This window comes from Amblyomma maculatum, chromosome 1 (genome assembly GCF_055883805.1).
Source record: "Amblyomma maculatum isolate TAMU_Amacu chromosome 1, ASM5588380v1, whole genome shotgun sequence".
NCBI lineage: Eukaryota > Metazoa > Arthropoda > Arachnida > Ixodida > Ixodidae > Amblyomma > Amblyomma maculatum.
Window position 1 is genome coordinate 410304067 of NC_139344.1, and position 22842 is coordinate 410326908.

A 22842-nucleotide genomic window follows, 5' to 3' on the forward strand; every position below is an offset into this window, starting at 1 on the left:
GCAATGACGCCGCTGTTGTCATCCGCAGCTGGAGATACTATGTATCTTTGATTATCAGTGTCTTCATGTTTTTTTTTTGTTGCTTGTTCCATGTATATATTTTTGCGGGACAAGCGGTAAAGCGAGTTGAAAGTCAGCACTCGTTTGTGTACTTCGTTCGTCCTCGTCTTTATTGCGCTGTTTACCCTCAATGGATTACCAACTTGCCCAAGCGTCTGTTTTAGCCATTTTGGAGAGGTTTACTGTGTGGAGGTGTTGATGATGGTATCAGTGAAGTCAGACAATTTTTTTAATTATATTTGCACACTATACAACACTCACCTAATGCAAGTGGGTAAAAAAAAAAACTAGCAAATAAAACTTTGAGTGCTGGTATGGTGATTGTTCTGGCAGCAAGTGGGGACAGGCTATAACAAGAGTTGTCGGGCTAGTTAGTGTTCGTCTCCAGAAGCCAGCCCTGCTCTGTGTGTTTTTCTCTTCTGTGTCGTTTTTTAGTGCATTTTCCCAAGGCTTCTGCAGGAGACAGGCTACTTCACTGCATGCAGTTTCACTTAGCACAGAGTCCTCCGAAATGAGATTGCTTTTGTACTTATTTACTGCATTTCTTGTGGCATTCCTTATGTATTCATGTTTTGAAGTGCTGCACTTGCTGAAGGTCATACCTGGCTAATAAAACAAGCAAATGTGTCCGGACAGCGTTTTTTTTTTTTGCCGTTACTTCACATCAATGTGCATGCCTTTTCCATTTAGCAAGTTCACACTATCAGATGATGCGTGTTTTATCATTTACTCGTGCATGGAATTAAGCAAACCAGTAATTTGCATGGTGAAACGTCATGCTCATGCGCACCTTCTACGAAAACAAGAAAAATATGAAAACCAGCGATGTTGTGTTCGCGCTAACGTGACGCAATATAGACACTGTAGACAGTGTAGATGATCGCAAGTAAGTAACATTAAAGGGGAAGCTTTCTTTTATTAACACTGCCTTCCGCAATAGACTTCATTACAGCATTTCTTGCTCGAGAAAATGAAAAACAGGTGGCCGCTTGCTCAAGTTATGTCGCCTTTCGCTCAAGGTTCTTACCTAGTGTTGTCGACTAGCAGTCCATGATCAAGAAGCATTTGGAGTAAATGCGGATGATCTGTAACACCCAGACGGCTGCTTCAACTACGTAGTGGCCGCCGGGATCTCGCCAGATGCTCTCAAGGGCAGTCGGCATCGGCACGCACCGCCCGCAGCTGCACCTGTTCGAAAGCTTCGGTTAGCGATTGCGCACTCTCGCAACGGTCAAACGTAGGCTAGGCTGCAAGACTCGGACATACATACCAATGCTTAGTTCAGAAACGGCTGGGATCGGGAGGCTGACGGTCGGGGCTTCTGCAAGCCGGAGTTGTGCCGCGGTTACCGCGGCCTCTCAACACAAGTGTTACTGTATCGGTCGCTCACAGGCTCCATCTTCGCCGACCTGGCACCCGAAAAGTTGCGTCGGCGTAAGGCTCAAAGCCCACGATGTAACCATGTTTTAACAGTAGCGACTATATTCTACTTCACTATAGTAGCACAGCGACGCTGGAACCCACGGAGAAACTACCTAGGCGTCGGCCATATTAAAAAACCGTGTGTGAGCGTAGAGTAGAGCACAATTATAACCTCTAAAATACACCGAGCTCGGCAAACTTTGACTCAGCAGGCTCCGGCAACGGGAGCTTCTCATTGGCTTAGCGCTATGACATATCTGTTGAGTTGAGGAGGACGCGCGCTAGGAAACCGAAATTCTGTTTTTGTCGCTATTAAATCAACGCGGGCGATGAAACGAATCGAGGTATATTATATGATGCAGGACAAGGATTCCATTTAACCAAGCCGTGCAAAATTTCCGGAAAACGTTTCACGACCCCTTTAATCAACGTATCTGAACATTTTCAGAACCGATGAATGTTTCAGCTTTGTACTGAGTGTTCAGCATTGCTAGGTACAAGTCGCTCAAGAAGGGGGGGGGGGGGGGGGGGGGGGCGTGTTTGCACACGTATGCTGGTCTATTGACCAAAGAGCCAAACAAGCTTGTCTTACCTTACAATTTCGCGCATTTCAAGCTAATAAAGAGAAGCGTTGTGCAAGCGGCTTTCAATACCGCTTTAACCGAGTCTTGTGAGCACTCTTTAGAGGAACGTTTTCAGAATCTAGCCTAGAGAGAGTTTAAATATGGATATCCGGAATGTCTTCTTTCTTCAATAGCCGAGAAAAGTCTGAGTGCCATGCAAAAATGAAAGCCCACTCCTTCCAACGAAAGAGATCGGAACAGCAAACGTATCGTCATTTCATATATTCACTAATATCACAAAATGTAGAATAAATTGGGAAATAAATAGGAGCTTAAAGTAGTATTTGCCGCTCATCATCGCCTGTTCAGCCTGCGTAAGTGCGTCAATAAACCAGCACGACTAAGGAAATATTGCACAATAACGTACTAAGAGCCGTTTGTAGCATGCGCCATAGGAGCCGTCTATAGTATTCCTTTTTCCTGCGGCAAAGATCCCTTTGGGAAGACAGGTCGCAGTGTAAATAGAAGTCTACAGGAGCATATATTGACCGTAAGTAACAAAAATCAGGCAACTTGGCCATCCACTGTCGTGAATCTTCACCACGCAAGATCCACCCTTCAAACTTTTCAAACACTAGAATCTTGGCAAAAAATTAAAAGGCACTGCGGAGTCAGCATTGGAGTAATGCGAAAAGCACGGATGAGTCTGTTGGTTACTTTTGGTTGCTTCTAGTTGCTAAATTCATTTTTTGTTTACTCATGTTTGACTTTGGTACTTTAAAATTCCGCGCCAATCCCTTCCTATGCCCTTTTTCGGCTCTACTTCTGGTTGCGTGACATCACATCCGCTACGCCACATTAAGTCACTTCTCATGTTTATCCATTTTACTCTTTGGTACTTTCAAATTGCACGCCAATCCCTTCCTATGCTCTTTTTCGGCTCTACTTCTAGTTACGTGACGTCACATTAAATCACTTCTTTCTTACTCATTTTAATCTTTGGTACGCCAACCCCTTCCTATGCCCTTTTTTGGCTCGACTTGAGGTTGCGTGACGTCACATCCTTGACGTTGCCTTAACTGACTGATTTCATTAACTATTTAGTAAATCGACGTCACACTAATTGACTGACTTCTTTAACTATTTTAGTATTTGACACATCAAAATGTGTCGCCAAGCCTTTGGCTAATGAGACCATTTTCGCCTTTACTTTTAATTTTTTGCCTCAAATTATTACCTATACATATTATAGGCGTACTTATCTTTTCTGAATCAACATTACGTCACCCTCTATCGATTGACACCACTCAATAACCTCTACCACTTCTCAATTCCAACTGCTGCGGACACGATTCTGCGGACGTGTTCGGCGGACGTGGTCTACGGACGCGGTCTGCGGACAGAAATCTGTGAACGTAGTGAAGTAATGCTTTCGCATTAAAAACAAAAAACAGCTCACACAGGGAATAATTGATGTGCCACCATTGATTGATAACATGAAAGCAGACTGCGTCAGCGTGCCTTCAGGTGCCCTCCTAAAGAAAGGGATCAGATTCAATTCCGGGTAAATATGATTGCTCTGCATTGAAAGCATGTTAAATGGCAATCTCTTTAATCCTCTCATTCTTTTGGCCTCTTAACTGTCGCCTCACTTGCGACATCCTTTTAGCTTATTTTAGCTACTCATTGATTTTTTGCTGTTAATCTTTGCCTCTGTTACGTCTTTTTTGTACCTGCTTTTATCTATAGCCTCAATGAAGTTTTCTGGCGTGTTATGTTTTGGCTTCTCTTGTTTTTCATACGTCTTCACATTTCTGTGGATGTTTTTACGCGTATTCATCTTTTCGTGAATATTTTCTTGTTAATTCTTATCTCATCCTTACCATTTTTGCTTGCTATCGTGCCTTGTCTTTTTACTTGCTTCTATGCCACGTTTTTAGCCTGTGGACCAGCCTCTGCCTTTTCTTCCTGCCTTTTTTGTGATACAAAAATACGTGGTTACTGAGAATGACATATCTGCCTCACAGGTGCGCTTGCGCGTTGATGCCCATCAGTAGAATATAAAACCTTTTTCCATTCATTTGATCATTCATTCATCCTTCATCTCATACACTACTGATGCCCTGAGGCAATAAATATTGACTAAAAAAAATAAAAATAAAACGCGGATCAAAACACGTCCACAATAAAGATGAAATTTCAGCGCAGTTGCGTTTGCGTGTCCTCCCTTTGTCCTCGTCTGCCAGCGCTGCGATTCAAAGATCAGAGAACCGAGATGCACAGAGACAAGCGCAGACACGCAACTATACTTTATTACTAAGCATTTACAGCTATACAGTTATAGCTGGTTACTTGAACCCTAGCTCAAGAGCACATGCGCAGGGTACCAACTCTGGAAGCCGGATCACAGCGGGATTACAGCCGGTATCCGAACAATTGTGAAACCATAAAAACTCTTTAAAAGCCAATACGAGAACATCAGCTATCGTCAAGAAATGCAATTTCTTTGCGTACAATAACCATTGACGGTTGACTGGTATATTCCTCTCTTCCTTTTTGAATATGATATGATTCACTTCACTCTTGTTGTTTTATTCTTGTGACGGAAGAGAATGCGTTTGTGTGCGAATTATGGTCCGTACTATTTTTGTATTCTTCGCTGTATCCCAGGCAGTGCTTAATTTGGTGCGATTCCAATGGTCATTTAATGTGTTTCATAAAACCAATATTTATACATCTGCCGGATTGTCCGATATAAACTTTTGAAATGGTTTTTATGGTTTCGCACCTGTCCTGTTATTTTTTGGGTAGTGTTTAGCCTTTGACGTATGATTTCGCTTTCGAGGTTGGTACCTTCAGCAGGTGGTGGAAACTTTGAGTGAAGTAAACAGTTGTGATTGTGTTTTGGCTTCCGAATTAAAATACAATTGAGTGTCAGCACTCGTCTGTGTTGGCCCTCTGTCCGTCATCGATTTCGCTGTGTTCTACCAAATATGAATCACTTCCAACTAGCCCAAATGAACAACTTACTACACCATCGTAATCGCACGACCAGAATTACTAAACTAAAATGCGAATATGCACCACTCCGTGACATTTCTGCGGTTGCTTAGAAGATTAATCACTTTTTCTGAAACGAGTTATCGAGTGACGGGCAATTATTAATTCACACATTTGACTGCCCAATTTGGAAAGCCTATGTCCATATATACGGTAGTGCTGCCTTCTCTATAGTAACGCCCTTTTGCGTAATTTCTAAATCATGCTTTACTTTCAGCTTTATTTGAAGCAATATAAAACTTTCTTTTGCTACTCCTCCATACACTTTATCCTGGTTACTTCTGCTACTCTAAAAAACTCGGCATAAATCTTCGTATGTACAAATTATCGTAAACAAGATAATAAATTATTGGTCTTTTTGTCTCTTAGTGGGTAGTTCTCATGTAGGTTGAGCAGTCCTGTCGACCATTTTTACCTATCTGCATTTGTAACAGGTTTAACATGCTCAGAATCTCTAATATAGTATTATGGCAACTGTCTTCTTTTTATTTAATAATGTTGAAAGCTCTATTTGTTCTTTGTCTATGTGACTAGAGGCTTTCACGCAGCTCCAAAAGATGTATTTTGGGCTTAAGGAGCCGCGAGAAACCCCTGTCCACCTGAGAAAGCTTTCTCCGCATTCTCCTAAGTCCATTCCCGAACACTGACCACCGGGAGAAAACTGAAACTGCTTTGAACTCCCTTAACCAGTGGACGAGCCAAACCGACCGCATGTACTTGGAGGACATGACGTGTCTCTTTAAGTGTGCTAACCCCTCCATGGAGGAGGAGAAACTTCACCACCTCATGCGTGGGCAAAACAGGAGCTGCTCGCGGGCATTGTGCACTGCCTATCACGTACTGGTGCGAAATTTCTCACCGAGGCGCTCACCACGTAAACGACGCTCCTACAACAAGCTCGGTCACACAATCGGGATGTAAGCAACCATAGACCCGTTGTTTGGTCAATGTCCCTAGGGTGCGATGAGGCCATGGTACGTTACCTGATCCAGGTAGTCGTCATTGTCGTCAGGGAGGAATTACGAGCCTTTCAGCTGCTTTCAAGCGCGCCTGCCTTAACATCACTGTGTGAAGCCAACACCGCACGAGGTGCACTTGGCTGCAAAGCAGCAGGAGGTCTCTACGGTTCCTCGCCAGATTGACGTCAGACCTACGTATGCACATATGCATCTGTCTTCTGTCAGCACCAGCACCAGGCTACGACGTGAACACCACGACTCAGGCAGTGCGGCCGCCCAGTCCTACCTTTGGGCTTACTTCGCTAGTTGTAAGCGACGACAGAAGTGTGTCGTGTACCGGACTGTCGCCTTCACCCCCCTCCCCCCTCCTCCCTATGCTACCACTGTGGTGAGGAGGGCATTTTTAAAGGCATACTCTTAGAGCCGAGTGGGTCTACGCGGTTTCGTTCCCGAAGAACCTGCACATGGAACATAAACGGCCACTTGAGATTGGAGCTCATCTCACGGCCCTGCAAAATCATGCCTCATGCGGCTGCCTTGATTCTCGATCATCGTCTCCTCAGGTGCAATAGAGGGTTTACAAAAGTACGTCTGGCAACCGTGAGCGGCACGCTGATCCCGCGCTGGCCGCCATATTTTGCTCGCTCCATCCGTTCGCTTCGTGTCCGTCCGTCAGCGCTCGCCGTTCTGTTCGCGCTTTTCACATTTTGACCTAGTGTGCTGTGCTTGGACCTCTCTTCGGTCCCTGGCGGTTTCTGTTAACGACGCCTAGAAGCGTATTTTGACAGCCGAGACCTGGCAGGGCCCACCAGCCGCGCTGCCGAGCGCAGTTACAAATTGCTCTACGAGTCGTGCATGGGCCCCTCAGCAATCCGCAGCGTCATCCCTATCCTAGAGTTCTGTAATATGGATTTCTTTTTGTCTGTGCGCCTTTGCTGTTTACTTAAACGCCTATGAGAGATGATCGCGAGTTCGTTTGCTTGGTTTGCGCAATCACGGTCGCTCATCCCACTGGAAGATACTTGGTTGGTGAAATGAGCGAGGATGCATTTTATTTTATGATAAAATGATCATGCGTAATTTGACGTAAGTCGGACTGGCGCTTAGCACTTTCCTTCCCATGCCGTCGACGCAGAAGTTAGCATTAGTCTCGGAAATAATCGGGGGCTGCGTAAAAAAAAAAAAAAAAAAAGTGCCATGGTAATTTGTGCCTCCAGTGATTGAATATTGATTGGTGTGCGATAGGCGATAACGAGTTAATAAAATATTTGTAATTGATTGATCAATTGATGAAATAAAGAAACGAAAAAAGGAAAAACAGGAAAGTAAGGGTTTAAAGGTGTCAGAATGAAACACCAGTGCTTGGTGATGCTAAGGAAGAAAATTTAGAATGTGTAATTGATTAATTGAAATAATTGAAGAATGTGTTCAAAAGTGTCAAATTTCTCAGAATGGAAAGCCGATTGTTGCTGACGCATGCGTATTGGTGTATAAAAATATAAAATGTCAAATAAAATAAAAATTAATAAAGAAATAATAGAAATATAACATAACATACATAACATAGAAATATAACATACATAACAACATATAACATACTACACTTGTGTGTAGTATGTTCATCATCATCATCATCATCATCATCATCATCATCATCATCATCATCATCATCATCATCATCATCAGCCTGATTATACCCACTGCAGGGCGAAGGCCTCTCCCATATTTCTCCACTTAACCCGGTTCTGTGCTAGCTGCATCCACTTGACCCCTGCGAACTTCTTAATCTCATCCGCCCACCTAACTTTCTGCCACCCCCTGCTACGCTTTCCTTCCCTTGGAATCCAGTTTGTTACCCTCAGCGACCATCGGTTATCCTCTCTTCGCACTACATGTCCTGCCCATGCCCATTTCTTCTCCTTAATTTCTACTAGAATGTCGGTAACTTGAGTTATTTCTCTGACCCACTCTGCACGCTTTCTATCTCTTAATGTTACCCCTACCATTTTTCGTTTCATAGCGCTCTGGGTTGTCCTCAACTTAAGTAGAACTCTCTTGGTTAGCCTCCACGTTTCAGCCCCATAGGCGAGTACAGGCAAGATGCAACTGTTGCATACTTTCCTCTTGAGCGATACCGGTAAGCTGCTAGTCATAATCTGCGAGTGCTTGCCAAATGCGCTCCATCCCAATCGTATTCTTCTTGTTATTTCCTTTTCGTGGTCAGGATCTGCGGTTACTACCTGTCCTAAGTAGACATATTCGCCTACTACATCCAGTATTTCGCTACCTAATGTAAACTGCTGTTCCTTCCCGAGGCTGTTGAACATTACCTTAGTCTTCTGCATATTGATTTTCAAGCCTACCTTTCTACTTTTCCTGTCTAGGTCATCAATCATTATTTGCAGTTCATCCCCCGAGTTGCTTAGCAAGGCAATGTCATCAGCAAATCGCAGATTACTGAGGTGCTCTCCATCTACCCTTATCCCTAACTGCTCCCATTCCAAGTCTCTGAATACTTCCTCTAAACAAGCTGTGAATAGTACTGGGGAGATTGTGTCTCCTTGCCTAACACCTTTCTTTATGGGAATTTTGTTACTTTCTTTATGCAGAACTATGGTTGCTGTGCAGCCACTATACATATATCTTCCAGCACTTTCACGTACGGCTCGTCTACCCCCTGATTTCGCAATGCCTGCATCACCGCCTAGGTTTCATCTGAGTCAAATGCTTTTTCGTAATCAACGAATGCTATGTATAAGGGCTGGTTATATTCCGAGCATTTTTCTATCACCTGATTGATGGTATGGATAGGATCGATAGTAGAGTACCGTTTCCGAAACCCTGCTTGATCCTTTGCTTGATTGCAGTCTAAGGTTGTCCTGATTCTATTAGCGATTACCTTAGTAAATACCTTATACGTAACAGACAGTAAGCTGATTGGTCTGTAATTTTTAAGGTCCTTAGAGTCCCCTTTCTTGTGAATGAGGATAATGTTTGCATTCTTCCATGGTTCCGGTACCGTCGATGACACCAGGCACTGCGTATACAGGGTGGCCAGTTTTTCTAGCACGATATCCCCCCCGTCCTTCAGCAAATCTGTAGTTATCTGATCCTCTCCAGCTGATTTCCCTCTTTTCATAGTTTCTAGTGCTTTCTTGACCTCGTCCTTCGTCACTGGTGGAACGTCTGACTGTTTTTCCCTACCGCCAATCTCATTACGGTCCTGACTACTTTGGCTACTGTAGAGATCTGTATAGAACTCCTCGGCTACTTTGACTATCTTTTCCATATTAGTGATGATGTTGCCCGCTTTGTCCCTTATCGCATACATCTGGTTTTTGCCTATGCCCAATTTCTTCTTTACCGCTTTAATGCTTCCCCCGTTCTTTACAGCATGCTCAATTTTCTCCATGTTATACTTCCTTATATCGGCCACCTTGCGCTTATTGATTAGCTTTGATATCTCGGCCAATTCGATCTGGTCTGTTGGATTGGAAGCTTTCATACTCTGGCGTTTCTTAATCAAATCTTTCGTCTCCTTAGACAGCTTGCCGGTATCTTCTCTAACTATCCTACCGCCTACTTCTACCGCGCACTCAGTAATGATATCTCTGAAATTATTGTTCCTTGCCTCTAGGGTAATGTCGCCATCCTCAGTTAGAGCTGAAAACCTATTCTGTAGCGAGATCCTGAACTCTTCTGCCCTCCCCCTCACCGCTAATTCGTTGATGGGTTTCTTTCTTACTAATCTGTTGCGTTCCTTCTTCAGATTTAGGCTAATTCGGGACCTCACCATCCTGTGGTCACTGCATCGCACTTTCCCGATTACCTCTACATCTTGCATAATGGCGGGGGTTGAACACATTATGAAGTCGATTTCATTTTTAGTCTCTCCGTTAGGACTTTTCCATGTCCATTTCCGGTTCTTCCGTTTGCTGAAGAAGTGTTACTTCTGAAGTATGCTGAAGTAGTATGTTACTTTTGATGAATTCATATTTCACTGCATTGTGTTCTTTTCGCCCCTCCTGCTAGGGCCCAGTTAGGGCCTGCAGTATTTGGTAAATAAAATAAATAAATAAATAAAAGAGCTAAAATATAACAGGTGAAGAAAGAAAACATAGTGCGAGTGTGTGTATGAGGGAGAGACACTATCGTGTTATACCTTTAACGGCGGAGGTTAAGTGACCCCCTAATTTTTCTATAACGATATGATATAATATAAATCTGATTTTATGAACACAGCCAGTTGCACAAAGCACAAACACTTCGCAGTAATGTGAGTTGGCTTTTCAAATTTCTTTTCGTTTCAGCCGAGTTCCGCCTCCGAGTTCCTCGAAGCTTCCAATGTCAGCGCTTTCATATGAGCTTACGGCTTCAAATGTTTACTTTCTGACAGAGGGAATAAACAAGAAATCGACATATTTAAAAACTCCAGTGAATTTCAGGTAGCTGTGAATTAGCGAACCATCGGGTGACTCGAAAAAACACAAACGTGAAGCGCACGCTTCGTTATTTTATCGGCCGCGCTGGCAGGTATAAAACCTGAGCTGCGCGCTCTTGACGTGGACCGGTCGAAACGGGCTGCACGCTAACATGTTACAACACACTAGTGGGATTGGGTTGGAAAACATTTATTTCATCGCTCATGTCATCTTTTCCTGCATTTTTAGACGCCGCGGGTTTGGCAGCCGCTTGCTTTTGCAGCGTGAAACACGCACCTCGGGCGCACTAGACAATCGTATTGTTCTCTGCACCAAGCACTACCATTTCGTACGACTGTGAAAAGTAGTTTCGGTATTCATGCCCGTGTCTTAAATCCAATACACAATGGTAAATGCAACCTACGTACAAAATGTTTCAAAGAACGTATTTGCCCAATAGCGTTCGTTATACATGCATTGCTCCTTCTCCCGTGTCCTTCATCGCAGCATAAGCTTATCCTTCAAGTTCACAAGGCACCATAGCGCGCAAAACAACCTTGCTGTTTTAGGTGATAGCACATTCTGTGAGCTAGCTCCGAGTCAGAGGGACGTGCAGTAATGCTTTACATGATGCAAGTGACCCTTGTAAAGCCGATTAGGACTGCAAACGAACGGTCGCATACACGCGTATACCTTGATTCCGTGCGCGTCTACGACGGTGCGCTGACTGCACAAAGGCGCGCAACAACATGCTGTCATCATTCCGAATAGAGCTTGGAGTTAACAGCGACTGCTGTGATGTTGAAAAATGAAACAATCGCTTGTGAGCATTCCAATGCACCTTTTGGTGCATGCACGGGTTCTACGAAGGCGCACGTTGACAGCGTACTCGATGGGAGGCGCGGGCGGACTGAACAAAACATGGCCGCCGCGCACAGCTTCTGTTTCTTTCACTAGATGGCGCTGAGAAAAGCCTCCATCAAAAAGCGGCCGCCGGGGCCGGGATTCGATCCCGCATCCTTGGGAACAGTAGTCGAGCGCCATAACCACTGCGCCACCCCGTCGGGGCTATAAAGTAAGGTGAAACCGCTAAACGACCTTAGCAGCAACAGCAAAGCACCACTCGCTCCAAGGCAGGGCGAAAGCTTGCTGTTGATTGCATCCTGTTGGTGGCATTTTTTGCCTACTTCGCAAATAGCGACTTTTTGTCCGGGGACGTTTTTTCTGGGATCGTTTTAACGGGAGCCGCGGCTGGTATGCGCCTGCAATTTACACGCCACGCTGCGCCATGACTTATGACAAGCGAAGGTGTGCGGAACTAGTGAATGGGGGAAGCTCCTGAGGCAATCTGGGGACGTTTTTGGCAGTGGGAGCTGCAGTGTGGACCACCGCTTTCAACTTTGGCGCAAACAAACGTCAGTGTGACATCCGTAGAGCACTAGCGTCATTTTTGCCTGTCCAAAATGTCATTCTTCTCTCTGTTGGACGAGCTACGCGACAATAACGTCTGCAAAGGGTTCGTGGCGGGCCTCACACATTCAAAGTAAAAGAGTGGTTGGGATGCTTTCTTACGTTACATGTGATGGTAGACACTACGATACGTTGACACAGAAAAGTTAACTGGACTCAATAAGCCAGCAGCCATCCGCTCTGTAACTGAGGTATTCGACGCTCTTATTGATGAAAGGGTGGAGATGCGCTGGCTCACTCACTTTATAGACTACCAGCCAAATATCTTATAAGTGAAGTTTCATTCCCTCTTCCCTACAGCATCATGTTATTTGTACGTATGATGTGGCAGTGGCATGTTCACTGGATATAAGGGCCTCTTAATTCAAACTTTTATAGAGTCGGTGCATGAATGATATTATCATGTTTGAACTGGGAACAGCTACGAAACAAGAAGCAACCAAAGTCGCGTGCTGGTTTAATTGTTCAACTAAGCATAGACGAGAAATAAAGATAGCAAACCAAATATTGCTAACCGTTTCTATTGCAAATTAGAATATACGCTGTTTAGCGCCTGCTGAGATGTCGGGTTGGTCACATTACACGAGAAAAACATGTGAAATTTGAAGGCCACGGCATTATTATATATATATATATATATATATATATATATATATGTCTTCAAGGCAACAGGGTGACCATGTCATGCGGTCTTGTTACTTCACATGTTTCGACGATAAATTAGTACATGGCTTCAAAATACTGGCCTGCTACCAGCTGGTAGCCGCTTTAGCCAGTAATTTTAGGCTCAACACCAATGACGCTGACAACGGTGGCTCCACCACAGCCAGATATTGAAAAAAGGCCTTGAATGTTTCCCATTGGAAACATTGTGGTATACCACACGCCTAAATACAAGCCATATATATATATATATATACATATATATATATATATATATATATATACATATATATATATATATATATATATATATATATATATATATATATATATATATATATATATATATATATATATATATTGCCGCATGGGTGGATGGATGGATGGATGGATGGATGAAATATAGGAGCATACCCTTTGAAACGGGGTGGTAGCAGTAGCTATCATGCTCATTTTTCTCACTATATCTTAATTATTGATTTAGATCGGTTAACTAAAGCATCATTCTATTTCTTAAATTTTTTGTTTCTACATTACTAACATTATGTTATCTTACTGGCGCCGCCATGTGGCGAGCTCGGGAGACTGGCACGCGCTCGCTCTTCTTCGCTCTCGGTGCTAATCCGCCAGTTGGCTCCGTGCCTTCCCTTGCCGGTGCCTTTGCGTAGCTGAGAGTAAATCAGCCTACTAAGTTTTGCTGGCTTCTGTTACAATATATATCTCTCAAGGTTCGTATATAGACAACATAAATACCCAAGAAAGTAGCAGGGGGGACAGCGGCCGATGTAGCTCAGTTGGAAGAGCACCGGACGCGTTATTCGGAGGTCGTGGGTTCGGATCCCACCATCGGCACGTTGTTTTTTCTTCTACTTTGTGTCTAACTATCTTTCCCCTAAACAGATTATATTACTAATTTCTGTGATAATCCAAGTTAAAATTAAAAAAAAAAAGTACCATCCCCAACGCTTTCCTTGGCCTCGCCGACTGTTGGCTTCTTTCCTTCATGTATTATAACGAGCACCCTCATTTCCCCTTGATTGATCTGCTTGTAGCTTAACGGGGTCTCGGTTCTGGCAGTCTTGAAGCCATAGGTAGCGTAAGAGGGTTCTAGCACAGCTTTCGCCCTCGCTGTTGATCACGTTCTACGTGACGCTGGCGGTAACAAAGGACGTCCCACGTCCGCCGCTATGGCTGAGGGTGGCGCTGGTGAACACTCTCAAGGTTCGTATATAGACAACATAAATACCCAAGAAAGTAGCAGGGGGGACAGCGGCCGATGTAGCTCAGTTGGAAGAGCACCGGACGCGTTATTCGGAGGTCGTGGGTTCGGATCCCACCATCGGCACGTTGTTTTTTCTTCTACTTTGTGTCTAATTATCTTTCCCCTAAACAGATTATATTACTAATTTCTGTGATTATCCAAGTTAAAATTAAAAAAAAAAAAGTACCATCCCCAACGCTTTCTTTGGCCTCGCCGACTGTTGGCTTCTTTCCTTCATATATATAATATATATATATATATATATATATATATATATATATATATATATATATATATATATATATATATATATATATATATATATATATATATATATATATATATATATTCAAACAGGATGCCACACAACTTTCCCGATTATCTATTTTATTCCAACAGTTTCGGACGGTGCACCGTCCCTCTTCAAGGTAGAGTTGAAAAAAAAATATATATATATATAAGCTCCAATCTAGGTATTTAATTACTCATACCCTCTGTGACTGATATAAGAAAGTGAAAGGAGACTGAACGTCTGCTACACGAGCGACGCTGGACGTTTGCTGTCCAAACGTTGCTCACAAATGTGGTTTGGTGCTTATAAGCACCGTAGGAAGTACACAGTTGGCGATAGATTGTTATAATATATTCAAAGTGCTTCTTGCGCTGTTAAACAGACGGCTCTTTCAGGCCTCTCCATCTTCGGGTTCCTCGTATTCATCATCATCATCTTGACACAGGTCGTGGTTATACAGGGAAACGTCCATGTCGCAGATGTCTTCGAACTGGTCAATGCAAGTTTGCGGAACGTAATCTTCCACTTCTTTTCTCACCCACATCATGCATTCTGCAAGCAGCCGTCAAAAATACTTGTCAGGAAGGAGTTTTGTCAGGAAAAAGGAATTTTGCCTGCTTGATTACCAGAAACATTAAATACGCAAGCTTCCGTTTCGACAAGCAGCGTAGGGAATAGCCCCGATTATCATTCCTGCATATCTAAGTTTAAAATAGGGCTTATGAGTAGAAGCGCACATTAACCATCGTTCCCAGAAGGCATACTCAATAGATATACGTCAATTACCTAGTAGTGCACAATTTGCAGGAGAGACACATTTCTTTATCTAAGCTGGCTCTGCCACTTTCGGACTTAATGCACGCGTATCGTGCGACCGGGCCATGTATGATTTAATTTTTTCATCTCACGACATATATTCTTCCTATTCAAGAAATTCTTTCTTTCTATTTCGTAAAAAAAAAAAAAAACGTCAGCTTACCAGCCATTGCATACTGACATCATTAAAATATTGGAGACCTATAGGCAATCATACGCTGAGCAGTACTCTGCCTTTTAAAAGGAACATTTACAACGTGAAGGAGCTAAGCTAAACAAGACATCATAAGCATTTTTTATGAAGAGTAAAAAAATCTAGTTTAACGAAAAGTTGTTTCAAGGTGCCGTACTTATTTGTAAATGTCGCTGCGCTTTGCGACAAAGGACAACAACGGGTGGCGTAGAGAGAGACCTATCGTCGTCATTATTTGCACCCACCTTATTACCTTCAAAGTCGTGTATTTATTAGCAGCCATTGGGCTATTATATTCCTCCCGCTTGAGAGAAATTACAATTAGGACAATATCACATGCCAAGAAAGAGCACCTCCTGAACCACTGGTCTCCTAAGAGAAAGCCCCAGCCTTTCCGAAGTTTACATCATGTTCTGGCCAGCATGATATCCTGCTTATGTCGAGCCTGAAGTCCTACGACCTGCCGTGCCTGGAAGTACCCAACCAATATCGGCACGGTGCTTTTTTATCTACCAGGTGGGGAGGGGACGAGGGATGGCCAGCCCCATATAAGGCAAGTGACAACGATGTTCTTGTGAATTGCTCTTTCTATAGGCCACGCTCTTTCTCAATGGGCTCGTATGTTGTACCTTGTGCCCTGGGCGACCTAGCCTCGGTCTACATACAAAGCCCCGTTTGTACCACCCTCTTCGTACACCCTTGAGTGGCTTAAGGGTCGACACCTGCAGTTGGGAGTCCACGGTTCGATTCCCATTTTGCTTTAACATTTTCGGTTAAAAAGTGGGTTGGTTGCACAGGTAGTAATTCATAGACCAACACCAATCTGTGATGTTAGCAAATTGCGGTGGCACTACTATCGCCATGACGGACAGGGCGACTGGAGGCTGAAAAGAATGCTTAGCGCCCAAAGAAATACACGGAACCAAATATTTCAAATAATTTTTCTGATTTCACCGCACGCGTATAATGCCGTCATTCGGCGCAGAGTAGGTATGAACGCCGTAGAGCACATTGTGGAAAAATGAATGCTCATTAAAAGCCGGATTATATGTAAACCTCTGCGTAACGTATAGGGACACAAGCCAGGAGCACAGTTCGTAGAAAGAGATGAAAGCAAATATTACAAAAACAATTTTAGGGTCTGAAAAGCACCTATAAACACGGCAGGTGCGTAACTGTTGCAGGCTGATATGAAGAAAAAGTGTGACGAAGATGCCACGTGTTTTTGATGCCAAATAAGTTTTGAATTACGTCGATAAATGCCCATTGAAAATTCTGACATTCCCTGAAAAACTTTAGCTATCGGCTGGTTCTTCTTGCAATCGCTACAGAAACTAGTGTTTTCCGACCTGCTACCGAGAAGGCTTCATACTCTACTAAATACTGCAGTTCAAAGGATACAAACCTTCAATTTGAAGGCCGTCATCGCATAGCCCAATGAAAGAAGCGGGCCCCGCAGATGACGACTAAATGCCCCGTCACCTCCCACAACACCGATGTCAAACGCTCAAGAAAAAACCATCATTTGCTCCCCCGTCTGTTACAGCGGGCCGGTCTCTTTCGTTCGCTTGCCATGGTATTGAGGATTACTTCTTGAATTTAGTTTTACTTAGGCTTCACACCTTGAACGACTATTATTGTTAAACGAATTCAGTGCTTATGACAGCACATCAGTCTAGAAGAGAAGCTCGCGGGATTCAGATAAACATCCAGCGCATAACGAGCCCGCCGGCATTATAAATAGCTTCACAGCACATATTTTAGGCCGAAAGCCTTTCTAGGCTTATAGGTGTGTGCTAAAAGTGTGTGGTCCCAAAACCTGTTTACTTTCTAGCAGCGGAACTAATGAAGGTGGGGAAAGTACGTGATTTCAGCATTTAGAGGAGAAATAATTAATCTTAAAACCCACGTTTATGTCTGTAGAGTAATAAGTTAATTAATTAGAGCCAAAAGGCATATTGGCGCCGGAATAGCGCGGACATTATTCTAGTCACACGGATGCTCCAGCAGCCTGGTCGTCGCAATAGCAGAAAAAAAGATAAAAATGGGTTTCCACCGCCGGGTCTGGCACAAATTAGAGTAGGAACGTGCACCTAGGACTCATTACACTTGAGATCATCAAAAAAGATATATTTAGATTAAAAAAAAATGATAAACTAGGGCTGTCACATTACATTCACTAGAATTCGTCGACGCAGTGTGAAAGTATCACAAAATGAGCTAGAAGACGCCGGATTTGTGTCAAATTAGATTAGAAAGTATGTACTTTATGCGTATATATTACTCACAAACACAAGGAATCTATATTGTTGGTGAAAATTTATCAAAAAAGCAAAATTGTGGACGATGACTTTATAACAAAGGGAAGATATTGAAGCAATTCGATTGTTCACAAGAATGATTAAAAAATGCCAAATTTGTTTCTAATTAGTAATTATTACCTAAGCAGAAAATGATAGCGAAAATTCGCAAACAGCATTTGTTTTGCAGACTTATGAGTTATCTTTGTTGCTCCAAAGTTCTTTAGCGGAGTTTTAAAAAACACAGTTCCTCCGGAATGCTGTAGCACACTTTCCCATCAATTTCTTAAAAACTATCGCCAATGTTTAACGACGGCCCACATCTTCTGGAGCTCTTCGAAACGAAAAAAAAAATGTAGCGGTAAGTTGTGTTAGGTATGTTTTTATGGGTCGCATTGCTAGCCGCAAATTTTGTGGTAATTTAAAGATACTGCCTCTCTGAAACGGCCTTTCTAGCTTTCGCAATATTTATAGGTAGTTAATGGGTGATCTGCACCTAAAACACAAACGACATCATTGGTCCACGTGAAATCAGAAAACTGGAAACTTTTTTTTTTTTTTAAGCATTCCTATGAGTACTAAGCATATTCGCTCCCAGTCTGCTGTGGCCTCGCAAGCGCCCCATTTGCCTGTTGACATGTCGTTGGTACATACGGAGCATGCACCTACTTCACAGTGCTCGCAATCATGGAGTTTCCAGATACTATTTTTATGGTCGCCATTTTGTGCTGCATGTATCATAGCGAAAGGCAGAAAGCATATCTAATCGCATTATAGCAACTTGTTAAAGCTTTCACTGCTCAAACTGTGCTCTGCACCACAAATTTCTCCTGTGACGTATCTTGAATAGCTCCTACATACCACCTCGATGAGTGCCACCCATATCGTAAACTCCCACATGACGCACTCATGTTTTCCATTTTCTGCTCGTAACGACGGCCGCTATAATTAAGACGGGCTTTGCATAGATAACGAGCCTCCTCTTTCACTTCAATGCTATGCAGAAGCCACCATAAGCTAAACGGGAAATTTTTACCAAACGCCATCTGTTCTCTGTCTTTCAGCTTACGCTTCTACAATTCCCATTAAATTGTCGCCGCATTTCTTTCTTCGACAGCTTCTCATTCCAATGCGTTTCATTCTAACCCTTCTGAGGGCTGCATTGCTGCATTACCTGTTCATGTTGTGCACTCTTCGTCCTTTGACATCATAACGTCTTTCCGTGGTCCTCAACCTACGGGTTTTTCCTGGGGCAGCCCCATTCCGTCAGCAGATTTATTCCCGCTTGCTAGAAAGCCCAAGCAGCTAAGCCACTCTTGCTCTCTCTCTGTTCACACTCCACTAAATATAAGAAATGGTTTCCCACCTCCCCACTCTGCAACTCTGCTATGATTGTGGGCCGCATGCGACAGGTGGCTGGCTACGCAAACAGCGACAAAGCGCAGTTTGGGAGTGGATGCCTTAGACAAGTACTTTAAAACTGCAAACTCCGTTTCAAATAATATGCCGTTCAAGATCCCTCTTTGTCGCTCACATTATCTTTAAACCATAGCCACTATGGAAAAGTATTTGAAATAAGACTTACGTCCTCCGTAGAAAGAGGCTCCAAATTCCACAACGAAGCAGTCCTTGTAGTCTGTATATTCTATAGTGCCAGTGTACTGCTCTGGCGAACCTGCCGATACCGAAAAAGGGCGATTAAAATTTATATTTACGTCGGTAGTGTACATAACGATACATTTGGAACCTGCACGCGTATTCACTGATCACAAATCAAATACGTCGCTACATAGCTGTTACATAGCTATTTGGCGTTAGAACTGTGCCCTTATATTGCAGTAACATTGCGACCCAGCTCTGTCAACCCTCAAGGAAGCAACGCCTAGCACCTGGTTCCGCCATGAACTCCTAGCCATGAGTTTCCCACTCCATCCACTAACATCCAAAATACACCTCACCTGCCTTGCTCATTTTAAACTTCTAAACAGCCTTCTGGAACTTTACTCCTATCTACTCGTCGCATCCAGTAGCAAATCACCTATCTTCACCTTCAACAAGGAATCCACCCAGAGGAGGTGCACGAATCAGGGGAAAAGAATAAACTATGTTACGGCATACATTTAGCGAGAGACCAGCCGCGGTTTTTTCAACCTGTAAACTTTCCTTCTTTCAATAAAGACTTTTAGTTTAGTGCTGCCGCTTACCGCGGCTGTCTACCGCTATCACCCGCGATACATTAGTGGTGCGGGAGAGATCCCGCTTAGGATCTCAATCTACTCTGTCTACCGCTACCGCGCACAGTACGCAGGACAGCACGCGCTAATAGGTCCCCGCCTGCGGCGTCCGCCAAAAGCTGACAAGAACGTGGCGCCATCTGTCGCTGTTGGGGTGATCTGCGTATGCGTACTGACGTTCGCGTGGTAGTGGTAGGCGGTAGCGGTAAGCGGTAGCGCTAAACTAAACGTTTCTATTTTCGCTCCTCACAACCAATCCCAAAAAAGTTCTGTTTTTTTTTTTTTCAATGCCTCCTGTCGTCTTCTTCCCCTCTTCCTGTTCTTTTTTTTGTTTAACTTGGCGCCGATCCAAAGCAAACGAAAAGCACCGAAGAACTCGAATTCGCAAATGTATTGTGAAATCGAGTGGCTGCTGCGCACAGGCTCCTCTGCTACGCTGCTGTAGTGTGCGCGCCACTGTGACAATGGGGGACCACGCCGCGCGCTCTCGCAACCCATATGCAATAGCCCTGCTACTCTTAGCACAGAATCCCAGGAGTGTGGGAATGCATCACCCGCGGCTTTTGTACGCTTATCCTGCTTTCCAAAAATTGATCCTTTTAGGAGCCCTTGCCAGAGTAAACATCGCGTGTTGCGGTGCGAGTCTCCTCTGGAGACACCAGAGCGTGTCAGCTGTCTGTCACTGAAAATAAACAATAAAAAAAAAAGTACGCGGGTCGCATAATTATACAACGTGAGAGCGTGCTGAGTATCGAAAGGGTGCATTCCGGTGGGGTTAAAATTGGACTTTTAACGGAATTGCGACTGTCAGCAGTCACGTAGTTTGAGGCTCCCGCAGTCGCCCGAGGACTCCGAGTATTTACGGGCAGTCGTGCACGGACGACCTGGTTATAACGGCTTGAAGCCTTGAATGTGTTGTGAGCGGCACGACCTATACGTCTTACGTATGTCTGCACCATCTTCAATGAGCTTTTTCAAAAGAGAGATAGATGGATTTATTGAAAGGAAAGACAGAGAGGTTGGCCAGAATGATTAAAATCTGGTCTGCTACTCGGCCTTCTCAAAGGCCGCTCTCATCTGCTATGGGATATCACCCAAAGGAACATTTGACCTCCTAGCATGAACAAGAGCCACGGTGGCAGTTATGTATATGCCCCCTTCGACGAAAAAGCCCTCGGCGGTCTCTGCATGCAATCGTAGGTGTGTTCCCCGACGGATACTGGCTAATTATGGTACCCCTGGGTGCCTCTGTCGTCTCAAGGTGCTTCCTCTGCAGCCTGCTCTGGCGGCAGCACTTCCGGTCAACTTCCAAATAGGCCAACTTCTTACGCATGAAAGCATAATCTCAGCTCGTTACAACAGTTCTCGCCGTAAAAGCCAAGCAGGAAATAAATAAAAGCAGTCGGAAAGATAGCAGCATAGCAACCCTCCTGAAGCAGCGTCTCCTAGCCACCTCCCCGCCTCATACCCCAGCCAACACCACCACATCTCCTCTTGACACTCGCCTACCAAACGCGCCACTCACACTTACCTTTCACGAAAATGTTTTCATGAATGTCAAGCTTTTACTTCTTGTAGAAACACTAAGCTACCGTATTAACCATCGAGAATATTTTAATTGTTATCGAAGCTTGAAATTGGTGCTGTCACAGAAGGTGACTGAAGAGGTGGGAAGGCGCTTCCAATCAGTGGCGGTTCTTGATAAGAATGAAGAATGGTATAAATTTGTGCGGCAAGATGACACTTCAACTATGCGTTGATGATCGATGCGAGATGAGATGTAACTGGATCTGGTGAAAAGATTTTCTTTCAGGAAAAGAGTGAGGTAGTATATTTTATGAAAAAGACAAAGGCGAGAGTGCTTGCGACGTAGTGAAAGGTCAGGCAGATCTAATTTTTTTTTCATGGATGTTATGCTAGAATGAGGTGAACAATTAGAGAGAATAAAGCATGATGCACGGTTCTGAATACTTTCAAGTACAATAATAACATTGGAATGAGCAGGGTCCCATATGGCACACGCATATTCTAATTTTGGAGGCACGAGCGTTTTGAACACGGTAAGCTTTAGTGAGGTGGGAGCGGATGGAAAGTTACGCCTTAGATATCCTAATGTTCAGTTAGCATTGTTAGTGATATATTCAACATGTATGTTCCATAAAAGATTGATAGTAATATGAGGGCCAAGATACTTATAAGAGTTAACAACCGACAGGACAGTACCATTAATGGAATAGGGGGGATATATTCAACATGTATGTTCCATAAAAGATTGATAGTAATATGAGGGCCAAGATACTTATAAGAGTTAACAACCGACAGGACAGTACCATTAATGGAATAGGGGGGATATATTCAACATGTATGTTCCATAAAAGATTGATAGTAATATGAGGGCCAAGATACTTATAAGAGTTAACAACCGACAGGACAGTACCATTAATGGAATAGGGGGGATATATTCAACATGTATGTTCCATAAAAGATTGATAGTAATATGAGGGCCAAGATACTTATAAGAGTTAACAACCGACAGGACAGTACCATTAATGGAATAGGGGGGATATATTCAACATGTATGTTCCATAAAAGATTGATAGTAATATGAGGGCCAAGATACTTATAAGAGTTAACAACCGACAGGACAGTACCATTAATGGAATAGGGGGGGGGGTGCGGATCAGAAGGGGTAGAGCGGCAGGAGACACGCATACATTTGGATTTATTTGTATTACGCTGCATTTGCCATTTGTTACACCAATTTGATACACTAACCAGATCGTCTTCAAGCTTGCTGGGATCATTAAGGTTTCTCTCTAATCCTTAATCCTAATGATTGAGTTAGAGATACAGTCAGGAAGGTCATTAATGTAAATGAGAAAATCTAGGGGCCCCAGTACCTATCCTTGCTGTACACCGGAGGTAACTGAACAAGGTCTAGAGGTATAATCATTAGCGGTTACATACTGGGTCCTGTTAGAAAGAAAAAAATCCTTAATCCATGCAAATACGTTCGGGTCAATATTAAGAATGGAATGATTTAGCCGATGAAGTGCTTAATTGCTCAACACTAGATAGTTTCATGTCACTGCTGGCAACTGTTCCTTGAGTATCCTATATATGTGTAG

At 43.5% G+C, this 22842-nt stretch overlaps 1 protein-coding gene across 1 annotated transcript in view; it reads right to left on the bottom strand.

Annotated features, from left to right (window-relative positions):
* Positions 1 to 14255: 14255 nt before the first annotated feature.
* Positions 14256 to 22842, bottom strand: part of LOC146208925 (uncharacterized) — a 50808-nt gene continuing 42221 nt past the window's right edge. The window contains exons 4-5 of the mRNA XM_084587337.1: positions 19066 to 19155; positions 14256 to 14723 (exon numbers count right to left, since the gene is read on the bottom strand). Of these exons, the coding sequence (XP_084443463.1) occupies positions 14563 to 14723; positions 19066 to 19155 (251 nt within the window). The 3' untranslated portion in view covers positions 14256 to 14562. The remainder of the gene's footprint in view (positions 14724 to 19065; positions 19156 to 22842) is intronic.